Here is a 19,013-nt window from a genome sequence, read left to right on the forward strand (position 1 = left end):
AGGCGGGCGGGCTCGCTCTGCGTCCCCTGAGGGAATGAAAAGCACGGGGAGACGCCAGCGTGTTGTAATGGTTTAATGCGAGTTCCCCTGGTTGAAATTGTACACCCTGTGTGAAACACCAGAGCGCGCAAGCTCCTAATTCGTTCCAATCACAGCACCGGGCAGAGGAAAACGCGACAAAATAAGTGGGGGGAAAAAAACAACCCTGCTAAATAAATACATACACCTACTCGACATCTCAATGATTGGCCTGTAAAGTCCCTTTATTTGGCAACATTGGGTCATTTGTTACGGATTTCAGTTAGCACATTTTGACTGTTTTACTCTTCAAGGTGATTGTCCGGCATTTTTTTCTCCCTTCCACTTGTGTGAGTGTGTAGCACTGAAACAGACATCAACAGCCCATGGAAACTGTGGGAAAGGGCCTCTTGTACCTTCTGCAGGTCCACTCAAACTGTAGAGAGTGAGTTCTCTGCCAAAATGTACGTGACTAAAGCTATCCTGCCTGCATCTGTAGGTCCCGTCCTAGATGACATGGCTCTACACCTGAAAATTAGATAGCAGAGGCTGGGGACACACAGAAGATTAGTATTTTTCTAAGGACAATTCTGATGTGAATTTACTGCTTGTGAAACATTCTAGTCTGGCAGACTGAGAGAATATAGGTGTCTAAAAAGCAGAGCAGGTATCTCACGGGTAACAGCAGAAAGGTTTCTCCCTATTTGCTCCTACAACCTATCCTAGGCAGATTTTTACACCTGTTGGTTCACCACACTATCTTAGCACTTTCCAACCACTCATTTCTTTCAGTCTCAGCCCCACTGGAGAAGTGTCTGCAGTGGAGTACTTTGGTTTGGAATCTCAAATTAATAGGAATACTGAATAATGATATCCTCCTCTACGTACCAGAAAATAGTTCTTTTATAGTGATGGCCCATTCTAGCTAGATGCAAAGAAAATTATCCAAATAATCACTGAGGCCATCAAAGACCAGTGAGGCCTCAGGATTGTTACCCCATGATTAAGAGCTCTTGAAAATCTTAACATGGGATAGAGCTTAGCTAATTCAGCAATGAAGCCCTCCTCGCTGATCTAGTTGTTGCCAGCCTTCCCTTTCTTATATTTAATCTGCACATATTGACATGTTCTGAATTTGTCTGGATATACACGCTCCCTTTAAACTGCAGTAATGCAAGATAAGGAGGCTATTTTTTATGTCTTCAGACTAATCCCAGAGGTAAAGAATCATTAGCGGACCTTCCTTTAGCTAACAGGAAGCACCTATATTGCCACTGCTGCTGCTTTGAACTTTGTGATACGTTTCCCAAGACTGCAAAGAGGTAAGGAATCAGATGATCTTCAGGCTCTTACTACTGAGTTTCATCTGGTATGACATTTAACTGTTTTGACTCTTGGAGCCAGCTCCCTGATTGTTTGTGTTTAGAAAATCATTTCTGGATGCTATTCCAATGTCCAGTCCTGTATATGCTGTAGATAGAAAAGGGCTTCCAACTACTTGGAGAGAGAGAGCTTGTGACTTGCCTCCAAAAAGCTGGATTTCCAGTCCAAGAAAGCATTTCTGTAAAACTAACCAAGCAGTGAAGGTTCAAGTAAATCGCATTTCCAAGAAACAGCGGATGAGGACCAGAATCAGAAATGAAGGCACAAAATCTCCTTCCAATTCTACAGCAACATTCCTAGATATTGCCTGCAGTATCAGAGAGGGAGATCTTCCAGTAGTGGAGTCTTAAAATATCATTAAAAATCAATATCCACATAGCTTTGATCAATGCCTTAGAGACTCTCAGCAGCGTTCCCTGTTTCCACTCAAAGTCAGCAGTGAGCGGGGCCAGGGAAGGGTCCTTCCTTGGAAGCATGGCTCTAGGGGTCAAGAAAGGACACTGCAATATAACGGGTTCCTTTGGTGGTTGGAAGGCCTTCATGATAGTGGGTCAGGCGTCCTGGATGCATAAGGGTCCACCCTTTCCGTGGAGCTCGAATTGAGCAGTTGTAGCGCAGGAACCGACAGCCTCCTCCCTGAGAGAAACAGACCAAGAAACACGTCAGCTTGGTACAAGCACCTCAGGGAATGGGTCTATTGCCTTCTCTTGGCAACGCTTCTAAAAGTGTGAAAAAGTGGTTGGGGAATCTAATGGTTGTAATGTTCTCAAAAATCTTCTAACCTAACCTAGTCATTAATTGCAATTTTTAGTGTGGAGAAGCCAGATATGGATAAGGAAAGGGTTTTCAGCCGCCTGGATTGCCTGAGAGCCTGTACTTCATTCCTGCCATACTGGCCAACACTTACCTCATAGTCTATTCCAACTCGGTTCAGAGCAATGTTAATGGTAAAGGTGGAAGCGTCGTGATGGGGCATTAGAGAGGGCTGCTCATCGGGTTTGTAGCGGACTACAAAGGCTAGCTCAAACTGAGTCTGCAAGAGAGAAGAACACAGTGCACATCAGGTACAGGGCTATAGCAGTCCATGGCTACTGAGCTGCAGGACAGGTTGCCATTTTTAAATTGCATCTCACTGCTAAGAGGGAAAAACAACATTAAGGCAGGAGAAGGTTATTGGGAAATTGTGTATTTCCTGATACATACAGTCAAGTCACAGACCATGATCAGTTCTCCACACTGGGAAACAGTATGCATGTTGCTAAAGGATTCTCGTAGTCTTTTCACGCAGTTGTGACTGTAGCAGATGCTGAGCTGACTGTGTGTTTCCATGCCAAGGTATACCTACCTTGGTATAGTATCCTGGGTACAGTTTCTCCGTGATGGGTGCAATATAGTCCAGAAGGAACTTGTACCATTCTCTTTCAAAGCCTATTTGGTTCATGTGGATATCAATAGTTGGGACATTTTCATAGCCTCCTTGTATTCTACTGTCCTGAAAATGAATCATGAAAATACCCATGAGGATGGGCACCTTGGACTTCCAAGAATGAAAAGCACTTGTTTCTGATAATTACATACGAGGTTTATTTATTGGGATTTTCAGGATGGAAACCTTATGTCAAACAACAAATAAACCCCAATGTAAACAGCATTACCATCAAAAGGGCAGATAGCTTCAGCAGATAGTAAAACTCAGAAAAAATAATTTACATTTAAGAACATGGGCAAAATCATTAAGTAAATCAGGATGAAAATAAGAGTGTTGCATCCAGTTTCCTGGCTTAACTGCAGGTCCTAATGTCTTTCTAAACGAGGCACTATTGTCACCAAGTACACATGGAAAATGGTGTCACCTTGAAATCAAAGAGCTCTTTCTTTATCTTACCGTATTGTCACCCGTGGACCACTTGCCATAATGTTCCATTTCTTCCACCAGCTCATCACAGGCAGTGTCAGTGAATATAGGGAACCAGTAAACATCTGGGCAGGGCTGCAGAACGTGGACAGGTGAGAACAGCAGAAAAACAAGGACAGGTGCTTGAGGCAAAAGGAATGAGACTAAACTGTCTGTAGATAGGGTCAGATTAAGTGGAAAGTAACTAAAATATCAAGGACAGAAGTTTGTCTTCTGATTTGTGTGCCCTACTTCCAGTTAGGAGAGCTAGAGATGTACTTCTAGAATAACAATTTTGCTCTAAAAATACTTTCAAGGTCATGTGTCATTTGAAAGACTGCAAGGTCTTGCTGAACTGCTTGTTCCTGAGAATTTCAACAGTGGTAATACAAGTGTTATCCTGATGCTAATATCCCATTTTGATGGATAAAAGCAATGTTTTCTTACCATTTCTACCAATTTCCCTTTCAGAGCTGCTGTATAGTTTTCATGGATGTACTTTTCTCTCCAGTCCTGCAATTAAAAGATAAGCAAACCAGTCATTTCTGCAGGGTCTTGTTAGAGATGCAATGAAAAGCAAAGGTACTGCAGTATTTCACACGTTTTGAAAATCCAAATGCTATGAATCAAACAGCCTCTCTTTATATTCTGTGACTAAATTCCTGATCCCAGCTGAGATATTGTATAACAGAGCCTGGACCTTCCTTATTGGTGAAATTGGTCATCAAACCTTCACACCCCACATAGCCTGCTAAGCCTGCAGAGCATGTAGGTTATCTCACCTCAGGGTTGCTGAATATTTGCCAGAGGTCATTGTGGAGGTGATCTGTTTGATAATTCTCCAGGGACAGTATGTGTCCGAACTGATGTCGATTTGTCAAGTACATAAAGACTCCCTGCAGGACAGAAAGAAATGATCAAACTTTGTTTCCAGGCCTCATATTTCTGTGAGCAACTGTGAAATAAAAGCACTAGACAGCTTTCCAGTGATGATGGCCCTTCCCAAATGGTTCATCTATTCATTCTTTCTCCTGTGGACTTTTACTTTAATTTCTACCCTGGATATCAGAAATTTTAAAGTTATAGCAAGAGCCAGTAATTCTGTGCCTATCATCAGCTGAGGCTGGAAACAGAACAGAACAGTTGCTGTAAGATTAGGTTCTTCCTTCTTACTCAGTTGTACCCTTTTAGAACAGCCCTGAATAGGCCCAAGAACAAATATGTTATCTCCATTTATCGGTCCCTGGCTCTGGGTGGTTTCACAGCAAGACAGAAATCCTACACTGTTCCAAGCCTGCACAGGATTGAGTGATGCCAATTCATCCTGCCTGATACTCCAACAGAGCTGAATGCCTTGAAACCACTTAATCTTGTCACCTCCACGCTGGCATGCAGTTCTCCCCTGCCAGCCTCTCTCTGCTCAACTGACCTGATTCCGGACGTTGTGGCAGAAAGCCATGTCAGCATCCAGCTTGCCACTGTGGAAGAGATCTCCCTGGTCAAGCTCTGATCGCAGAGTGCTAGCTTTAACCATGTAAACACTGCTGATGTAGGGAACATTCCAAAGCCCACTGAAACACAGGGGTAGAAGAGTAAGACTTGAAATAGCAGTAGTACAGAAAATGCTAGACTTGGTGGGATGGCAGGCAGCACTGCTCTATCAGCCAGGCTTGTCTTAAATGAGCCAACTCAGAACAGTAAGGAGAAACCATACCAGCAGGAATTGTCATTCCAGGAAAAATCATTTATATTGCCCAGAGAAGGAATACAAATGCCAGGGCACTGTGAAAGCAATTAACTGATACTGTGTACTTCTGCTAGGGACACAGTTAATGGCTTGAATCTCTTCCCAGAGAGATCAGCTTTTTTTTTTCTACTGATTTTAAAAAAAATGAACCAGCCAAAAGGGCATAAGCTGATTTCCAGCATTTACTGCCCCCCAGAAAGGCCACTCAAGAATACGAATAAACCAACAATTATATTTTGTGAGTATTCCATTCCATGGTCACCTGGTGTTTTATGAAGACTATCAGATAAAGATTACACAGCTCCTTATGGGATTTTATGGATCACACCAACTATAATTCATGGGAAAACCTGACACAACTAAGATGAAGTGATTTCAGCATAGTCGGGACTCTCAACAACTTACTCTGATCACAATAAAGTGCCTGAAGTGCATTATGGTCTCTGCTCAGGGAAGAACATAGAGCAACTTCCAACTATGAGAACAGACTTGTTTGCCTTTTCTATACCCAAAGACAACTGCATGCTCTGGTTCTTAGACATTAGTTGCTTTGATGATAATGTGCAGCTTTGTATTTGAGGGATTGCATCAATAAGAAACTCTCCTGTATACTCACACCCTCCGCCTTTGAACAATATCCACATAATCTTCTGAGCGGGCATAGTATCCATCAGGGCTCAGTGCTCCCCAGAAATTTGACCACAGCTTCTCATGTCGACTTACCAGTGGGGCAATCACCAGCCTGTGAGCACAAAAGAAAAGGGATGTTACCACAGGAAGTAAAGGGAGATTTACAAACCAGGCAATCATAAGAGGCAGATTCTCTACCCCTTGCTGCTTCCGTTAACTATGTTGAAATAAAATTCCACATATGCAAGGGCAAATGTGGTTACAATCTCATCCCTAACTGCATCCAGAAGCAGGTCTCTTAGAATCCAATTTGTTCTAGTGACTATATAAAGGCAAAATTACAGATGATTTACATCCATTGCCTAAAATTCAGGGATTCCAACTACAGTAAAATGGGACCAAATAAGAGGCATTCATGTAACATTCCACCCCCAACAAAGTCCAGCTACTGCCTTACTCATCTCATTGGTAAAAGAGCTCACTATATTCCCTGTGTGAAAGATGGCCAGTAATGACTGCTCAGCCCCGAGAACTTACTTATTCTGTTCAATGAGGATCCTTAGAGTCTCTGTGTTCTTCAGAACTATTTCAGCATCCAGGCTAAAATAATAGTCACAGTCAGGATCCTTTCTGCACAAATCCCTATAGCCAGAGAACAAGAAAAGTCACATCAAAATCCTCCTGGAACAGTTAGACAAGGGACAGAACGGCAGGAATTCATAGAATCATAGAATTGTTTGGATTGGAAGGGACCTTAGATCACCTAATTCCAACCAGCCTGCCATGGACAAGGTCATCTTTCACTACACAAGGTTGAATTCTCTCACCTAGTAGTCTAAGAGTCTTCCGCTGAGTGTTAGAAAAGTTAATTTACTGTAACAATCCACAGGGCTAGCTGAGTAAAGCACATCAGTTTCAGCAGCCAACAGCACATGCTGAGATGTGTGTATCACATGTACTAAACTGTTCCCCCGACAGACTGAGCAAGTTCCCACTTACAGTTGGCTCAATTCCAGACCTGAGCTCAAACTCACACCTTCTGATCACAGATAACAATTCTGCCACTAACTCTCAGCTTTACTACACTCTTTTTCTTTGGAAATATGGATGTACATTCTTTGTGATGTAGGACTGGGCATACAGACTATTGAGGGTGGGAGGTAGAGGGCTATTATCCTAATGGAGCAAACAATCAGTGAGAATTTGGTTTCTGAAATTGAAGGAATAGGACTGATTTTTTCCCCAATGTATAATGGGCATGGAGAATTAACATTAGGAAAATTGAGAGTGACTGAAGGGAAAAAAAATCCGCTTGACCGTGATGATTATCAGAAAAAAAAAGACTGCCTTAGCTTGGACACAGGCTGACTCTGCTAGCCATCATGTCTGGCCTCTTCACTTACATGCCCAAGTTACGCGCCTCAGCATTCTCCATCTCATCATCTGGTCCAATCACTTTGATGGCGAGATATTCTTTGCCATGCTCCTTAACAAAAGAGTCCACCTGCATTGAGTGATGTTCCTCCTATGCCACAGGAAAAATAAGGAAAAACAGGTGAGCTGAATTCATCCCAGGCCGCTCAGCCTCCTGTTCTTGAGAATGCCAAAACCAGACAAGCAACAGCTCTTGCCACTTCCACATCTTTACAGCTGAATGCAGCTGTTGTATAGGTCCCATTGCAGATGAGTATTGGGATTATAAAGCCTGAAACCTTTGAAGAGACTGCCAAAGGCAATTAGAGTACAGGAGGAGGTATACATTTTCCCAGCAGATCATCCCAGGCCAACTTTACTTACATGGTTGTGAATGAAGAGTTGGATTCGTTGCTTTGGGTAATGAAGTTTACGAAGCCGTGAGAAAAACTGGGAGAGGAACGGAGTGGGCTGCTCAATGAAAATGCCAATCAGAATCATTGGCAGTGCCTCATCCTATATTCAATGAGAAGAGAAGCATTAGCTCATCAGACACCTAAGATCCCACGGTAACTTTAACACCTGTCTTGAGAGCTTGGAATAGACATCAGCCTTACCTTAATACCTGTTAGACTTCGCAGACCTTCATCACACACAGTGCAGCCAGTCTCAAATGTCCATATTTGAGGAATGTAGTTTCCCAGGTAGTTCAGCTGCAGCTGCAAAAGGGAACTTGCCACGTTATGCGTTACAGGGCAGAGGACTATCTTTGCCTCTATCACTCCCCAGTGTAAGATCATATTTCAACAGTATTTCATTTATGTTCTCCTTGGACTAATAAATCTGTAAAGCCCTACAGTCTGAGGGTCTAACTACACACTCATCTTTGAACCAGAGCCACCTTGCTGCTATGGACCTGGGACACTTACTGTGTCTCAGTGTAAATGTAGACAGGGAAAGTCAGTATAAGGGAAGGCAATAACCTGATACGTTCAAATCTAAAGGATTACTTTGCAACAAATGTGTATCAACCGTTTCTCTCAGGATGCCCTCTTACCTTGGTGGGTCCATTTCCATGAATCACCACAGGCAGAGTGTCATATAACAAGTTCCTTGCTCTCACTCGTGCGTTTTCAAACTTCAGAACCACCTCATCTGGAAATGACATTGCCATCATGTTATCAGAGGAAGGCCACTACTACAAATTAGCAGCACATTGCCCCATTTCTACTGAACAATTGTTGAAAGACAAATGCATGGATCTGGATAATCCTTTGGAAAACAGAGTAGTACAGATCCAAGCTCCAGTCTTTCATTGTTATAAAGAGCATAGGAACAAAAAAGCTACATCACCATTTTCAATTTTTACCTGACTGAAACAAAGATGGACTGGTGCAAGACTGAAAACATCAGGCACTAATATCAGGAGTAAGTGAATCAATTTAGCAAGGACTGGAAAAATCAATCAATCAGCTGGTCAGAAGCCTGGTATGGGTCAGCGAGTGCTCCAGGCAGTGTCTGGCTGCATCTCACCTCCTATGGCATTCCAGACACTGTTCTGAAGCGGAAAGACAAGGCAAGCCCTAGGCAGTGTTATGTGTTATTACTTGCAGTGAAGTGCCTCCCAGTTTCAATCCCTAAGGCTAATACAATCTGACATGCTTGGAGATCAAAGTGGCAAGGAGATGTAAGATGGAAAACCTGACCTGCATTCCCCCAAGTGAAAAGGGAATTGCAATGTGAACCTAGTTGGTCACAGTGGAATTGCAAACAAATCCCAGAACTCTGGCAGAGGCTTTTTGCTGGAGCTTGTTCTACAAGGACAGGAATTTCTGAAATTTAATCCCTTCAGCCACAGCACAACTTTATTTCTGGTGTGAGCATGCTGTTGCATTCCAAGGAGAAACTGGCTTCCTTCTGCCATCTCACCTAATGCTCCATTTAGGTTTTGGAAGATCCGGCTTCTATGATCTAGACTGATGTTGATATTTTCCTTTAAAAGAATGAAATAAATAATCTTAATTAGAATACAAGCAAGCATCCATTCTTCGCATGTGAAAGACTCTATGCTGAATAAAGATATATCATATTCCTATAATCATTTACACAATCTCCAGGCTCTGAAGCCTGAAACACTCCTAGATCTTCCTCATTTTCACCTGATTCTGGGAAAAGTCACCATTTTCTAAAACAATTTCAACATATTATATTAGGCAAAACCATATGAATGAACGTTTTAAATATTGATCTGTGTGTACCAATTATAATATGCAACATATTAATGAAGTACAGCCCTGTCCACAGGGCTAGTGTCACCCCAGGTAAGGGCTCAGGTACCAGCATCAAACCAGAACATAGTAAGGGTGTAAGGCCAGCTGGAGCAATTGTTGCTTATATCTCCTGCTACAAGTCACGCTTGGACTAGATTTTTGTCAGACTAAAATCCAGTTCTGACTTAACAGATTTCAGTGACCCTCCAGGCATCTATTAAGATTGATTACTGGAAAGGACAGCGGGGTGCTAACATCCACTGTCTGAATGCCAAGTTAGTAGAATTACTCAGCCTTTGTGTGGCATAGGGCCAGAACTGCAGATGAGAACATTAAAGGAACTGTTTATGTTAAAATGTCATGAGCCATACTCAGATTTGGGGATATAAAAAAGCACAACTCCTCTAATTGATCTGAAAGCACTTTCCTGTTTCTCATAATTCCTCCTGACTTCTACTGTTACAGTTTCACTTCTTAATCCCCATTCATTTGTGACGTCCCTCAAGGACAGACTGCACTGCCTAATGCAGAGCTGGGCAGGCACAACAGAAGCAGAGTCACCCTGCGGGGTGGATGATTTGGCCATGGCAAATAGCCGTGGCTAATTTGGAATGGCAGCGATACAGCCACGGCCCATTCCAAGCTTCTGTGTGATGTTGTGTGGCATGCTGCATAGGCTAATGCAGATTTTGTCAGTCAGGATCTGGAGGTGTTTGCTGAAGGCAGTGGTAGCCTCTTTGCTCCAGTAGTGGCTGCAAGACTGGGAACCTTTGTTCTTTTCATCCCCTCAGATCTGCTCAGGCCTTATCTGCACTTGTACCTACAATGTACTTTAGTGCTAAGTTGGATATCTCTAAGTGAGAGCTGCACAGGGAAGATACACGCTTAAAGTTTGGGTTTCACATCCCCTGGGAGAAGGCTGGTTAGTTCTGCCACACTCAATAGCTTTAAATATCAGCACACAGAGCTATTGGTATGTGTTACCAGTAAGAATTATTTTAAGACACCTATCTTCCCAGTCACATTGTAAGCTGAAAGATAAAATCTGCTAATAACAGAACAAAGGTGTAGTTGCTATAATGCAAACTTTCACAAGGTAAACAGATAACAGAACACACTATTACCCATGTAAGAATTCCAGAGCAGTAATTCTGGGGCCAAATATATCTGATTAACTTCTTTTATAGTCAACAGGGATACTGCACAGAAAAGGCTTAACTGTGATGCTTCTCAGACAACTCTTCCTAATCCCAAAATCTAGCTACACGTACTCTTTTTTCTGGATCCAAAAAGACATTTGTGTAGAAGAGCTGGTCACTGTCATCGTCCCGTCCTTTCCACTCCTCTACAAGTTTTTTCAGGTTTGGCGCATAACCTATAAAGCCTGCAGGAATAAGGACAAAGAGGTATTTCAACCCAGATAAACAGAAAACGTTAAATACTCCTATATACCAATACTCTCCCTTTTTGTCACACAAAAAGTTTCATTCCACCCTATAGTGCAGCAGAGATACACCAGCTTTCTGTAAAAGCATGTATAGACCACCCTTCTTAGGTGGAATTACACCAAGATTGAACAGAAAAGTTCAGATATTCATTCCCTGAATAACTGGACTCACAGAAAAGAAGGGATAGGGAGGGGGCTCCTATCCTTTAGCTGTAATTCATAGCTATATCTCCTTCTTCAGGTAAAAGACAGCAGTACTGTTACTCTTTCCATTATGGACAGTTTTGCCCTGGGTTTCAGTTCTCACCATATTCTACAGAGATGTTTTCCACACTTGATTCCTTGATACTTCTCCCAAAGGCCTTATAATACGAGGACAAAGCTAAGAGTGGTTCTCAGCTGAAAGGTTCTGCTTCTTACCTCCAGAACCCAGGAAGCGCTTTCCATCTCGCACCTGAGGGTACTTGGCTTCCAGCTTTCTGTCAGGATAGATGTAGTTCTCTGCTGAGAACACCACCTTGCTCTTGGCTTGTTTGAACTTCTTCAACAGTTCTGTGGGGCCCGAAGCAAAGAGTACATCATAGCTAGAGTAAAAGACAAACAGAAACAGGACAGGAAGGAATGGAGTCAGAAAAACGTGTCAGCACAAAAAGCTTATAGAAACAGCTCATTTATTAGGAATCTCCTTCTTTTAGTTCTGCTTCACAGTATCATTTGCAGTATTTTTTGTCTTAAATACAGCCAATTAAAGTGAAGTCTTATTCATGGAGTGGAAGATGTTACTTTCCACTGCAGAAGATTCTACAATGTCTTGGGGTAACTTATGTCCATTCTCACTTCTACAAAGTTTTCACTGATAGTAAAACCAAAACTTCCAAGCTGCAAAACATGCTGATCTTTTCTTCTTTTCCCTGCTTTGCAGCTGTGAAGCCCTGGTGTCCTCACTCATTAAGACTTACTCTGCCATTCCTTTATACCCACGCTCCTTTCTAAACTAAACAAACCCATAGGTCATGCCGTTCAAATGTTCTGGCATCCTGCCACTCTCCATAGAGCTCTGCAAATCTTCATGAGGGATCTATACTAGAAAATAGTCACTGGATGCAGGACACCAGCCTCTACCTCTTCAGTACTGGGTGGAGCTAATTCCCAAGCAACACCCCCAGAATGAGACTTGCATTTTTTCCAAGAGGATTTGCATACTACAGACCCGCTTGTGGTGAGTAAAAAGTTGTTCATTCCAGAGATGAATCATTCCCAACCTCTAAATGCACGTAGACACTCAGAGCTGCAAAAGAAGATCTCCCTGCCATGAGAGCTAGAGACAATACCAGTATCCCAGCCCTGCCTGTTGCTGGGCACAGGAAAAGACATTGAGACTCGGAACCATCCTTCTCCCTCTCCATATATTTCTGGCAGACTATTTCTTGGCTCTCAGGATTGTGTTGCTGCCTGCCTCACCTTATGAAAAAATAATTCCACTAAGGAAGGCCTGCCTGGGTCCACAGAAATTGCCTGCTCATTCTCTGGAGATAGGAGCAGCCAAATTCCAGGCTGGCAAAAACAGGTACAACGCTATCAACTTTTGTATTATATAAGAGCTGGAATTAGCCCATTCTGGTCAGAGCTTCCCAACTGCCACGGATGCAGCTCTGAGCAACTCTCAAGTTACTGCAAGGAATTCAGGGGGAAAAAACACAGGTCTGTACACACCTCCCAGAAGGAATCCATCTCACAGTTAATTTCTTCTTAATAAGAATCTGTCCAAACAACTTTCTGATTCAGTCCATGACAAATCCTTTCCAATTCATTACCTTTCTATGAAAAGGATGATCAAGTCTGCATCATCTGCATATTGCTTCAAAGCTTTCTTCAAGAGACGGACCTTCTGCCCACCTCCAGCTGGCTTCTTGTCATCTCCACCCTTCCATTCCTCATCAAGTCCAAGTACCTAAAAGATGACAGGCAGAGGGTCTACTGAACAGATCGTTTTCCCAGCAAGTCTCACAGGAAAGAACCAGAATGCACAGCCTCACTACCCCTGTTAACTCCCAGTGCAAATCAAAGAGTATCTAGACAGGAAAATTATGCATATACATGTATGCCAGCCTTCAAGCTGCTCTCTGGGATGGACAGTCAGAGCAACACTTAGCACAGTAACAAAGCACTTTCAGCATCAGGGACTGGAGCATCCTAATCTGTACTGTATGTTTCAAAGTAACGGAAAAGTGCCATGGGACTCCCCTGAGCAGGAGTTATGGAACTCATCTCAAGCCAGCACTTGGGATGGAATAAGAAAGACTACTGCAGAAATGCCCTCAGTCACAGTATTTTTCAGCTGGCTGAATGGGCACGTCCCATTCATTCTAAGATTCTTAAGACCCTTAAGATTCTGTTTAATCATTCTGTGGGTGAGTCTTATCTATTCTGTACTCTTAGGAGCGCCCATTTCAAAATTCCCTTTGACCAACCATCACTGAGACTGCTAGTCGTCACCTGGACTTTGTAGTTGAAGAATTGGGCTGATCTTCTAAAGCGTCGGAATCCCTCAGTCTGCTTGGTGGCAACAGTAAGAACCAGCAGGTTTTCTGCAAACAGGAGAAAACACAAGAGACACATGATCAACTTTGCCTTGTTGCAAACTCCGCTGTTCCACAACTAATGAAGAGGCTTTACTCTCAAGACATTGAACCAAGGTAGGGATCATTCATCTTAAAAGTATTTGACAGATTTGACAAAGTAAAGTCATTAGGAATAAAATCCAACCCCTGGACTTTCTCAGTATCATGCTCTTAGTTGGTCATGAATCCAGCAATAGAATCCAGGAGTTCCAATTTACGCTCAGTCACTGCTGTTGATGGACACAGGTTATGACTGCTGCATATAAAATGGACAGCTGTCCAGTTTCATTTTAAAACAGGCACAGGAGGTAGTCTAGCTGTGGAGTTACCATATCCCACTGAGAAGCACACAGTTTGCTTACACCTCACCCAATTATCTCTACCCTGTACGATGTTAAGCACTATAGGTGTTTGTCAGAAAGAAAACCAGCTTCAAACCCTACTTATTTTCTACCTGGATTTTCTTGGCAGCAACTCCTCAGAGACTCATAGAGAGAAAAAAAAAAAAAAAAAAAAAAAAAAGAAAGCATGGACATAGCTATTGTTTTACTGGAGGAACAAACTGTGGTAGGGGACAGAACATGGCAAAGGTGCCCAGAAATGTCAGCATTTGATTGAACAACCCCAAACTAGCTGCAGTGCAAGCAAAACTGTTCCTTTGCCTTTGCATTTGCACAGCTGAGATTAGAACTTGGTCCGGGGTATAAAATGGTAGACTGTAAAAAGATACAATTTAGTTGCCTGAGTTATAAGCTGAAAAAAGAAAATACAATTTACTGAATGTTTTTTTTCTTGCCCTCCTATTGAAAGCTACCATTCTCTTCTCTCACAGACAGTTTGAAGGAAATTAAACTTGAAGATGAAAAATAGAACTACTACAAAATGCCCACTTGGAAGTCGCCAATTTAATGCAACTGGCATTCTGTTCCCCAAAGAGTTGCTTTTCTGTCATTCGGCATTGACTGGGTGTAGGGAAAACCATCGCTTTCATTTACATTCTCCTAAACTGCTTTTCATTTTCAGTCCCTTAGAAATGGCAAAGCTAAATCCTGAAGTTCTCTTTCAAAAGTTTCTCTAGACTATCACTGGAATAAGATTTTTATGTGGAGGCCCTGGCTTCTTCACTGTAGTGTTAAATGCTATACTTCATCTTAATACTTTTACTTAAATAGGAATTTGTATAGGCTCTGGCAACAGTGTTTAAATGTGAATCCTGACCATCTGATTTTAACATCAGAAAATACCAGAAAAACCTGAAAGGATGCTTTCTTGGCTGGAGCAGACTTCTCCTGGAACAGTGATTTTTTTCAATGGATATACCAGATTGAATCTTCCCAGTGTACCCAAGCTGACATTGTCTGACCTTAGAGAGGAAGGATCTAAGAGCTGAGGTCCTAGATAGACCTGACAAAGATAGCAGAAGTAAAAAACAAGGTTAAGTTAGGAAGAAGGAGGATGCTCCCAAGGAAATCTGCATCAGAACACAGACTGGAGACACTGACAACAGTCTATATAAGGTCAGCTTTAATTGCATTTTGTTAGACATTTATGCAAATGGACAGACAAAGAGAGTGACAAACAAAGGAATATGAATTCTGCACAAGTGCAACCTTTAAAGGCAGAATTATGCCTTTAAATTATGAGGTGCATTCCTAATTCAGCTCCTTCAGCACACTTCAGTTCCCTGTGCCCTGTCTAGTCTGAGGGTGTAGAAAAATGAGTAAAATATTCATTTCCTTGGGGAATATGTTAAAGCCATTAATGTTTCCAGCCATATGATGGCATGCAGAAAACCATGGCAGCATTACTAGATAGCTCTGAGCTGTTGGTTTCTGAGAAACTGGAGATCATACTGCCAATGAAGAGGGGGGCAAATGCAGGCTTGCCAGCAAGGAACGTAAAGATAAACATTAAATTCTGGTACCTGAAAGGAGAAGAGAAAACATATCCTGAGGACAAAAGAAAAGAGCCTGACTGCAATGTAATTATTACAGCCTGAATGCTCAGGTATCTCTCATCAGATAAATCAACAATCTGTTTATACGTCCTTTGATACAATTGCCAAAAGTTTGCTGGACCAGATGAGAGAGCAAAAAGCTCCAGTGGATGAACAGGAAGCGGTGTCAGATTTCTAAGGCATAAAAGGTTTGACTGTGTAGCATGTGAGCCCACTGGAGCAAGGAACTGCCAGCACACAGACTTCTGTCCTCCGCAGCTGAATTCCTAGTTACAGATTCCCTTCTCCTTACTGGTCTGCGGGGGTAGGACTCCAAGACGCATAAGCTCAGTTTCTGTTCTGAGAAATCTCTGCAGTAGCAAGAGTTTTCCATCCCAAGAGACATTCCTTCAGCCCAGTATTTGAAGCGCTGTGCTGAGCTATGCTGCCTCCGCTCCTACTCCTTTAACCCTTTTTTCTCTTTCTCAGTGGTTTTCCTGGTGCAGCTGATAGGTATTTCCAGAAACGGAGCAGTAAGCCCCTTTAATTTCAGTATCACATGGATGGCGTGGAGGTTTTTCAAACCTCCAAAAGCAGATTTATCCTTTCCTATTTTCCAAATAACACTTACTTTTCATATCTAGAAACAGGAGCCTATTTTATTAAGCTGGACTCAAAGACTCCTTGGGCCATGCTGACAATTAGAAATGTTAGAAATACATTTAATAATGGTATGACTGCAAAACACAAGCACGGCGTGGCTCAATGAAGCAAGTGCTGGACTAGCAACCAGAGAAGCTGAACGGTACTGTTAGCTCTGCTCTGCAACAAGGAGCCAATCTTGCAATCCCTCTGCACTGACATCTGTAAAAAGATAGCAAGGGGCATTTAACAGTTCTGTGAAGTTCTTTGAGCGCTAGCAATGACAAGGATTCTGTAGAGACAAAGTATTAGGTCAGGAACTTTGATATCAACATCACAGTGGAATGATTGGGTAGACTTCTGAGTTTTTACAGGGAGGTTAGTAAAAATCAGTGATGAGTTCACTAACAACAAATTTCAGAGTTATTTACTTCTGTCCTGACTCAACAGGAAAAGCACAGCTGCAGCTGCATTTTAGGACATGGAATGAATTTATCCCCAGGCTATGCTTTGGGAAATCTTATTGTGTAGCTTCCTGTTAAGTTAGTGTCCAAGAAAATACCACTATTGGGATCAAATAAAAAAATCAAGCGCACAATTCAATGCAATTAAATTTACATTTACCCAAGTTTTTAGGTAACAACTCAACTAAAAGTTGCATGTAACTATGCTTAAAGCTTCTGAAGAAATTTAAAAGAACTTATAAAGGAGAAGACAGGTATCATTATTTTCATCTTACTCTAGGGAAGCAGAGGCACAGATATGGCAGGGCATTTTTTCTGAGCCATGATAGAAGTGACAGGTTCAGAAAAGTTAATTCCAATACCCTCTTCCTAAACATACCTGATTATCTATCCGAGCACCCCATTTTATATCTCTAGTGTGCTCTAAAAATTTGCTGAAAGCATAGATGATTTGGGGTGTGTAAGGCAGGATGACACTGAGACTCTCATTTCTTACTTGTATTTATCTAATAGGAGTCCTAAATGTGGAAATAGCACTGCTTTAGCAACGCCAGTATAGCTAAATAACTCCCCTTCCAACACCTCTAGGATACATGTTAACTTTATTAAATAATATACATAGTGAAAGTAATTAAAACAGAATCACTCAGTGTCAAGGGAAATATTCTAGATAACAAGATGAGCTTTCTTCTTCATTGCCACTTCCCTAATGAAGACAAAGATAATTATCCAAACATCTTGGCAGAGTGACAGTGTGTGAACCTCTTTGTCAGCTTGGTTGATGTTCAATAGCTTCCCTAATCCTCCACTGTTCTACCAATTACTGTTCGCAGCATGTACCAACTGTACATGTGAGGATACAATGATGTTGGTTGAGGAGCATTTTGGATCTCAGGTAACAGCGTGGCCAGGCTACAGATCAAAAGTTCTCTTTTACCTAGTTCTTGAACTGTGTAAGTTCAAAAGCAGGAAGGGCTGTCCCTGGTGGGATGTAGCCCAAGGGACTTTGCCAGCACAAAATGTTGTCCAAGGCTCTTCTCACACAACTGAGTGGCGTGTGCCTGTCTGGTAACTGCGGCACTCCAGAAGCATGTGCAGAGAGCACCCACACCAGCCTGTGGGTGCACCTCCGAGCTCAGCAGCAGGCTCTGGATGCCAACCAGCAGCTCAGACTCTGCAGTGGGCACCGGTCCCAGGTCGGGCAATGCCTCTGAGCTTGACTGGAGAACTAAGAGCAGTAAGAGCACCAACTGCAGAGGTGCCCCACCATTAGCCCGGCCACCAGCTCCCCATGAAATCGGTCCCCTACCCAGCGTCCCGGAGCAGTCCTTACCTTCCTGCTTGGAAGCACTGCCACCCTCCACCCCGAGCAGCGCCAGCACCACCCAGGGCAGCAGCACCGCCGGGGGCACCATGGAGGCGACTTCCCCGCTTGGATCCCGGTCCGGGAGCCGACACCGACCGGGGACGCTGCCTACGGGACGGCCCCGGGCGCTGCCCCGCTTCGTAAGGAGCCGGCAGAGAGCGGCTCTAGAAAGCTCCGGGGCTGCTGGAGCCTGTGCCACGCACCAGACCCGCCCGGCGGGGACGGGCGGAGGAAGAGGGGAGGCGGCGGCTCCTCCTCCCGGGCCGCCCCGGCTCCGGCCCCCGCAAGAGGCGGGGAGGCAGCTGGCCCGGAGCCGGGAGAGGGAGCAGGAAGCGCTGGGGCCGGGGCTTGAGCAAAAAGCAAGGGAACATCTGCTTTTTGCAGGCGTTGAGAGAGGGGAGGATCCTGTGGCTACAGCAACTGTACCTGGGCTGCGGGGCCCGGCAAGTCCTGCTGCGGGCGGGGTGCGCAGGGCGCTGGATGCAGCAGAAGCAGCAGCACACGATAATAAAGCGTGAGCCTCTGTCGGAGCGGGGCTTTCTCCTTTCTGGCCAGCTTCAGTTAGTGCCAGGCTGCATCTGCTTGACACAGTCATTAAGTGGGAAAAAGGCACTAGAGAAATGGATTATGCACAGCTCCCGATACTAAATACCGTACTTGGATACTAAACAACTTACTCTGGATACTAAATACTCTTAGTAAATACCGTCTTTTCACCTGTCCTCTCATCTCATACTTTTCCTTCTGGAATACAAAATCTGCAGTACTTTCCTATGCTGTTTTTTTCCAGCTACATGTGCTTCTTACTGCCTTACATTTAACTCTGTTCTTGTGCTGGGTTTTCTTGCACTAGCATGACGATTCTTTTTCTAGCTTATTTTGCCTAACTTTGAGGACAAAATAAACATAGTTTATAAAATTACAGTCTTTTAATTGGTTTCAAGGTCATTTTTATATTGCAATGAATTTATGACTCAGATGCAGAGAAACATTAAAGCCTGAAGAACAACTAACAAGTAGCTACCGCTGACACACACGTTACATGAGGCCTCGAGCAACACATTTTTTCTACTGTAGCAAATGCCTAGAAATGATAGAACCCTGTTTTTAGGCACTGTATTCAGATAAAACCAATTTTGCTTCCATTACTGAAAGAAACATTAAGAGATTACTTATTTTCTA

General features: G+C 43.1%; 1 protein-coding gene across 1 annotated transcript; it reads right to left on the reverse strand.

The window, feature by feature from the left end:
- Positions 1 to 58: 58 nt before the first annotated feature.
- PLOD1 (procollagen-lysine,2-oxoglutarate 5-dioxygenase 1) lies at positions 59 to 18,064 on the reverse strand. The gene is made up of 19 exons (XM_084495208.1): positions 17,799 to 18,064; positions 13,299 to 13,390; positions 12,617 to 12,753; positions 11,223 to 11,386; positions 10,627 to 10,739; positions 9,015 to 9,078; positions 8,143 to 8,240; positions 7,703 to 7,804; positions 7,470 to 7,601; positions 7,076 to 7,197; positions 6,210 to 6,314; positions 5,659 to 5,784; positions 4,725 to 4,866; positions 4,078 to 4,191; positions 3,743 to 3,808; positions 3,287 to 3,391; positions 2,747 to 2,893; positions 2,309 to 2,434; positions 59 to 2,037 (listed from the first exon to the last, which is right to left on the reverse strand). Exons 1-19 carry the CDS (start codon positions 17,878 to 17,880, stop codon positions 1,882 to 1,884), a joined length of 2,193 nt encoding a protein of 730 aa, XP_084351334.1. The 5' UTR covers positions 17,881 to 18,064; the 3' UTR covers positions 59 to 1,881.
- Positions 18,065 to 19,013: the final 949 nt, after the last annotated feature.

The sequence above is a fragment of the Aythya ferina genome (assembly GCF_964211825.1).
Source record: "Aythya ferina genome assembly, chromosome: 21".
Taxonomy (NCBI): Eukaryota; Metazoa; Chordata; class Aves; order Anseriformes; family Anatidae; genus Aythya; species Aythya ferina.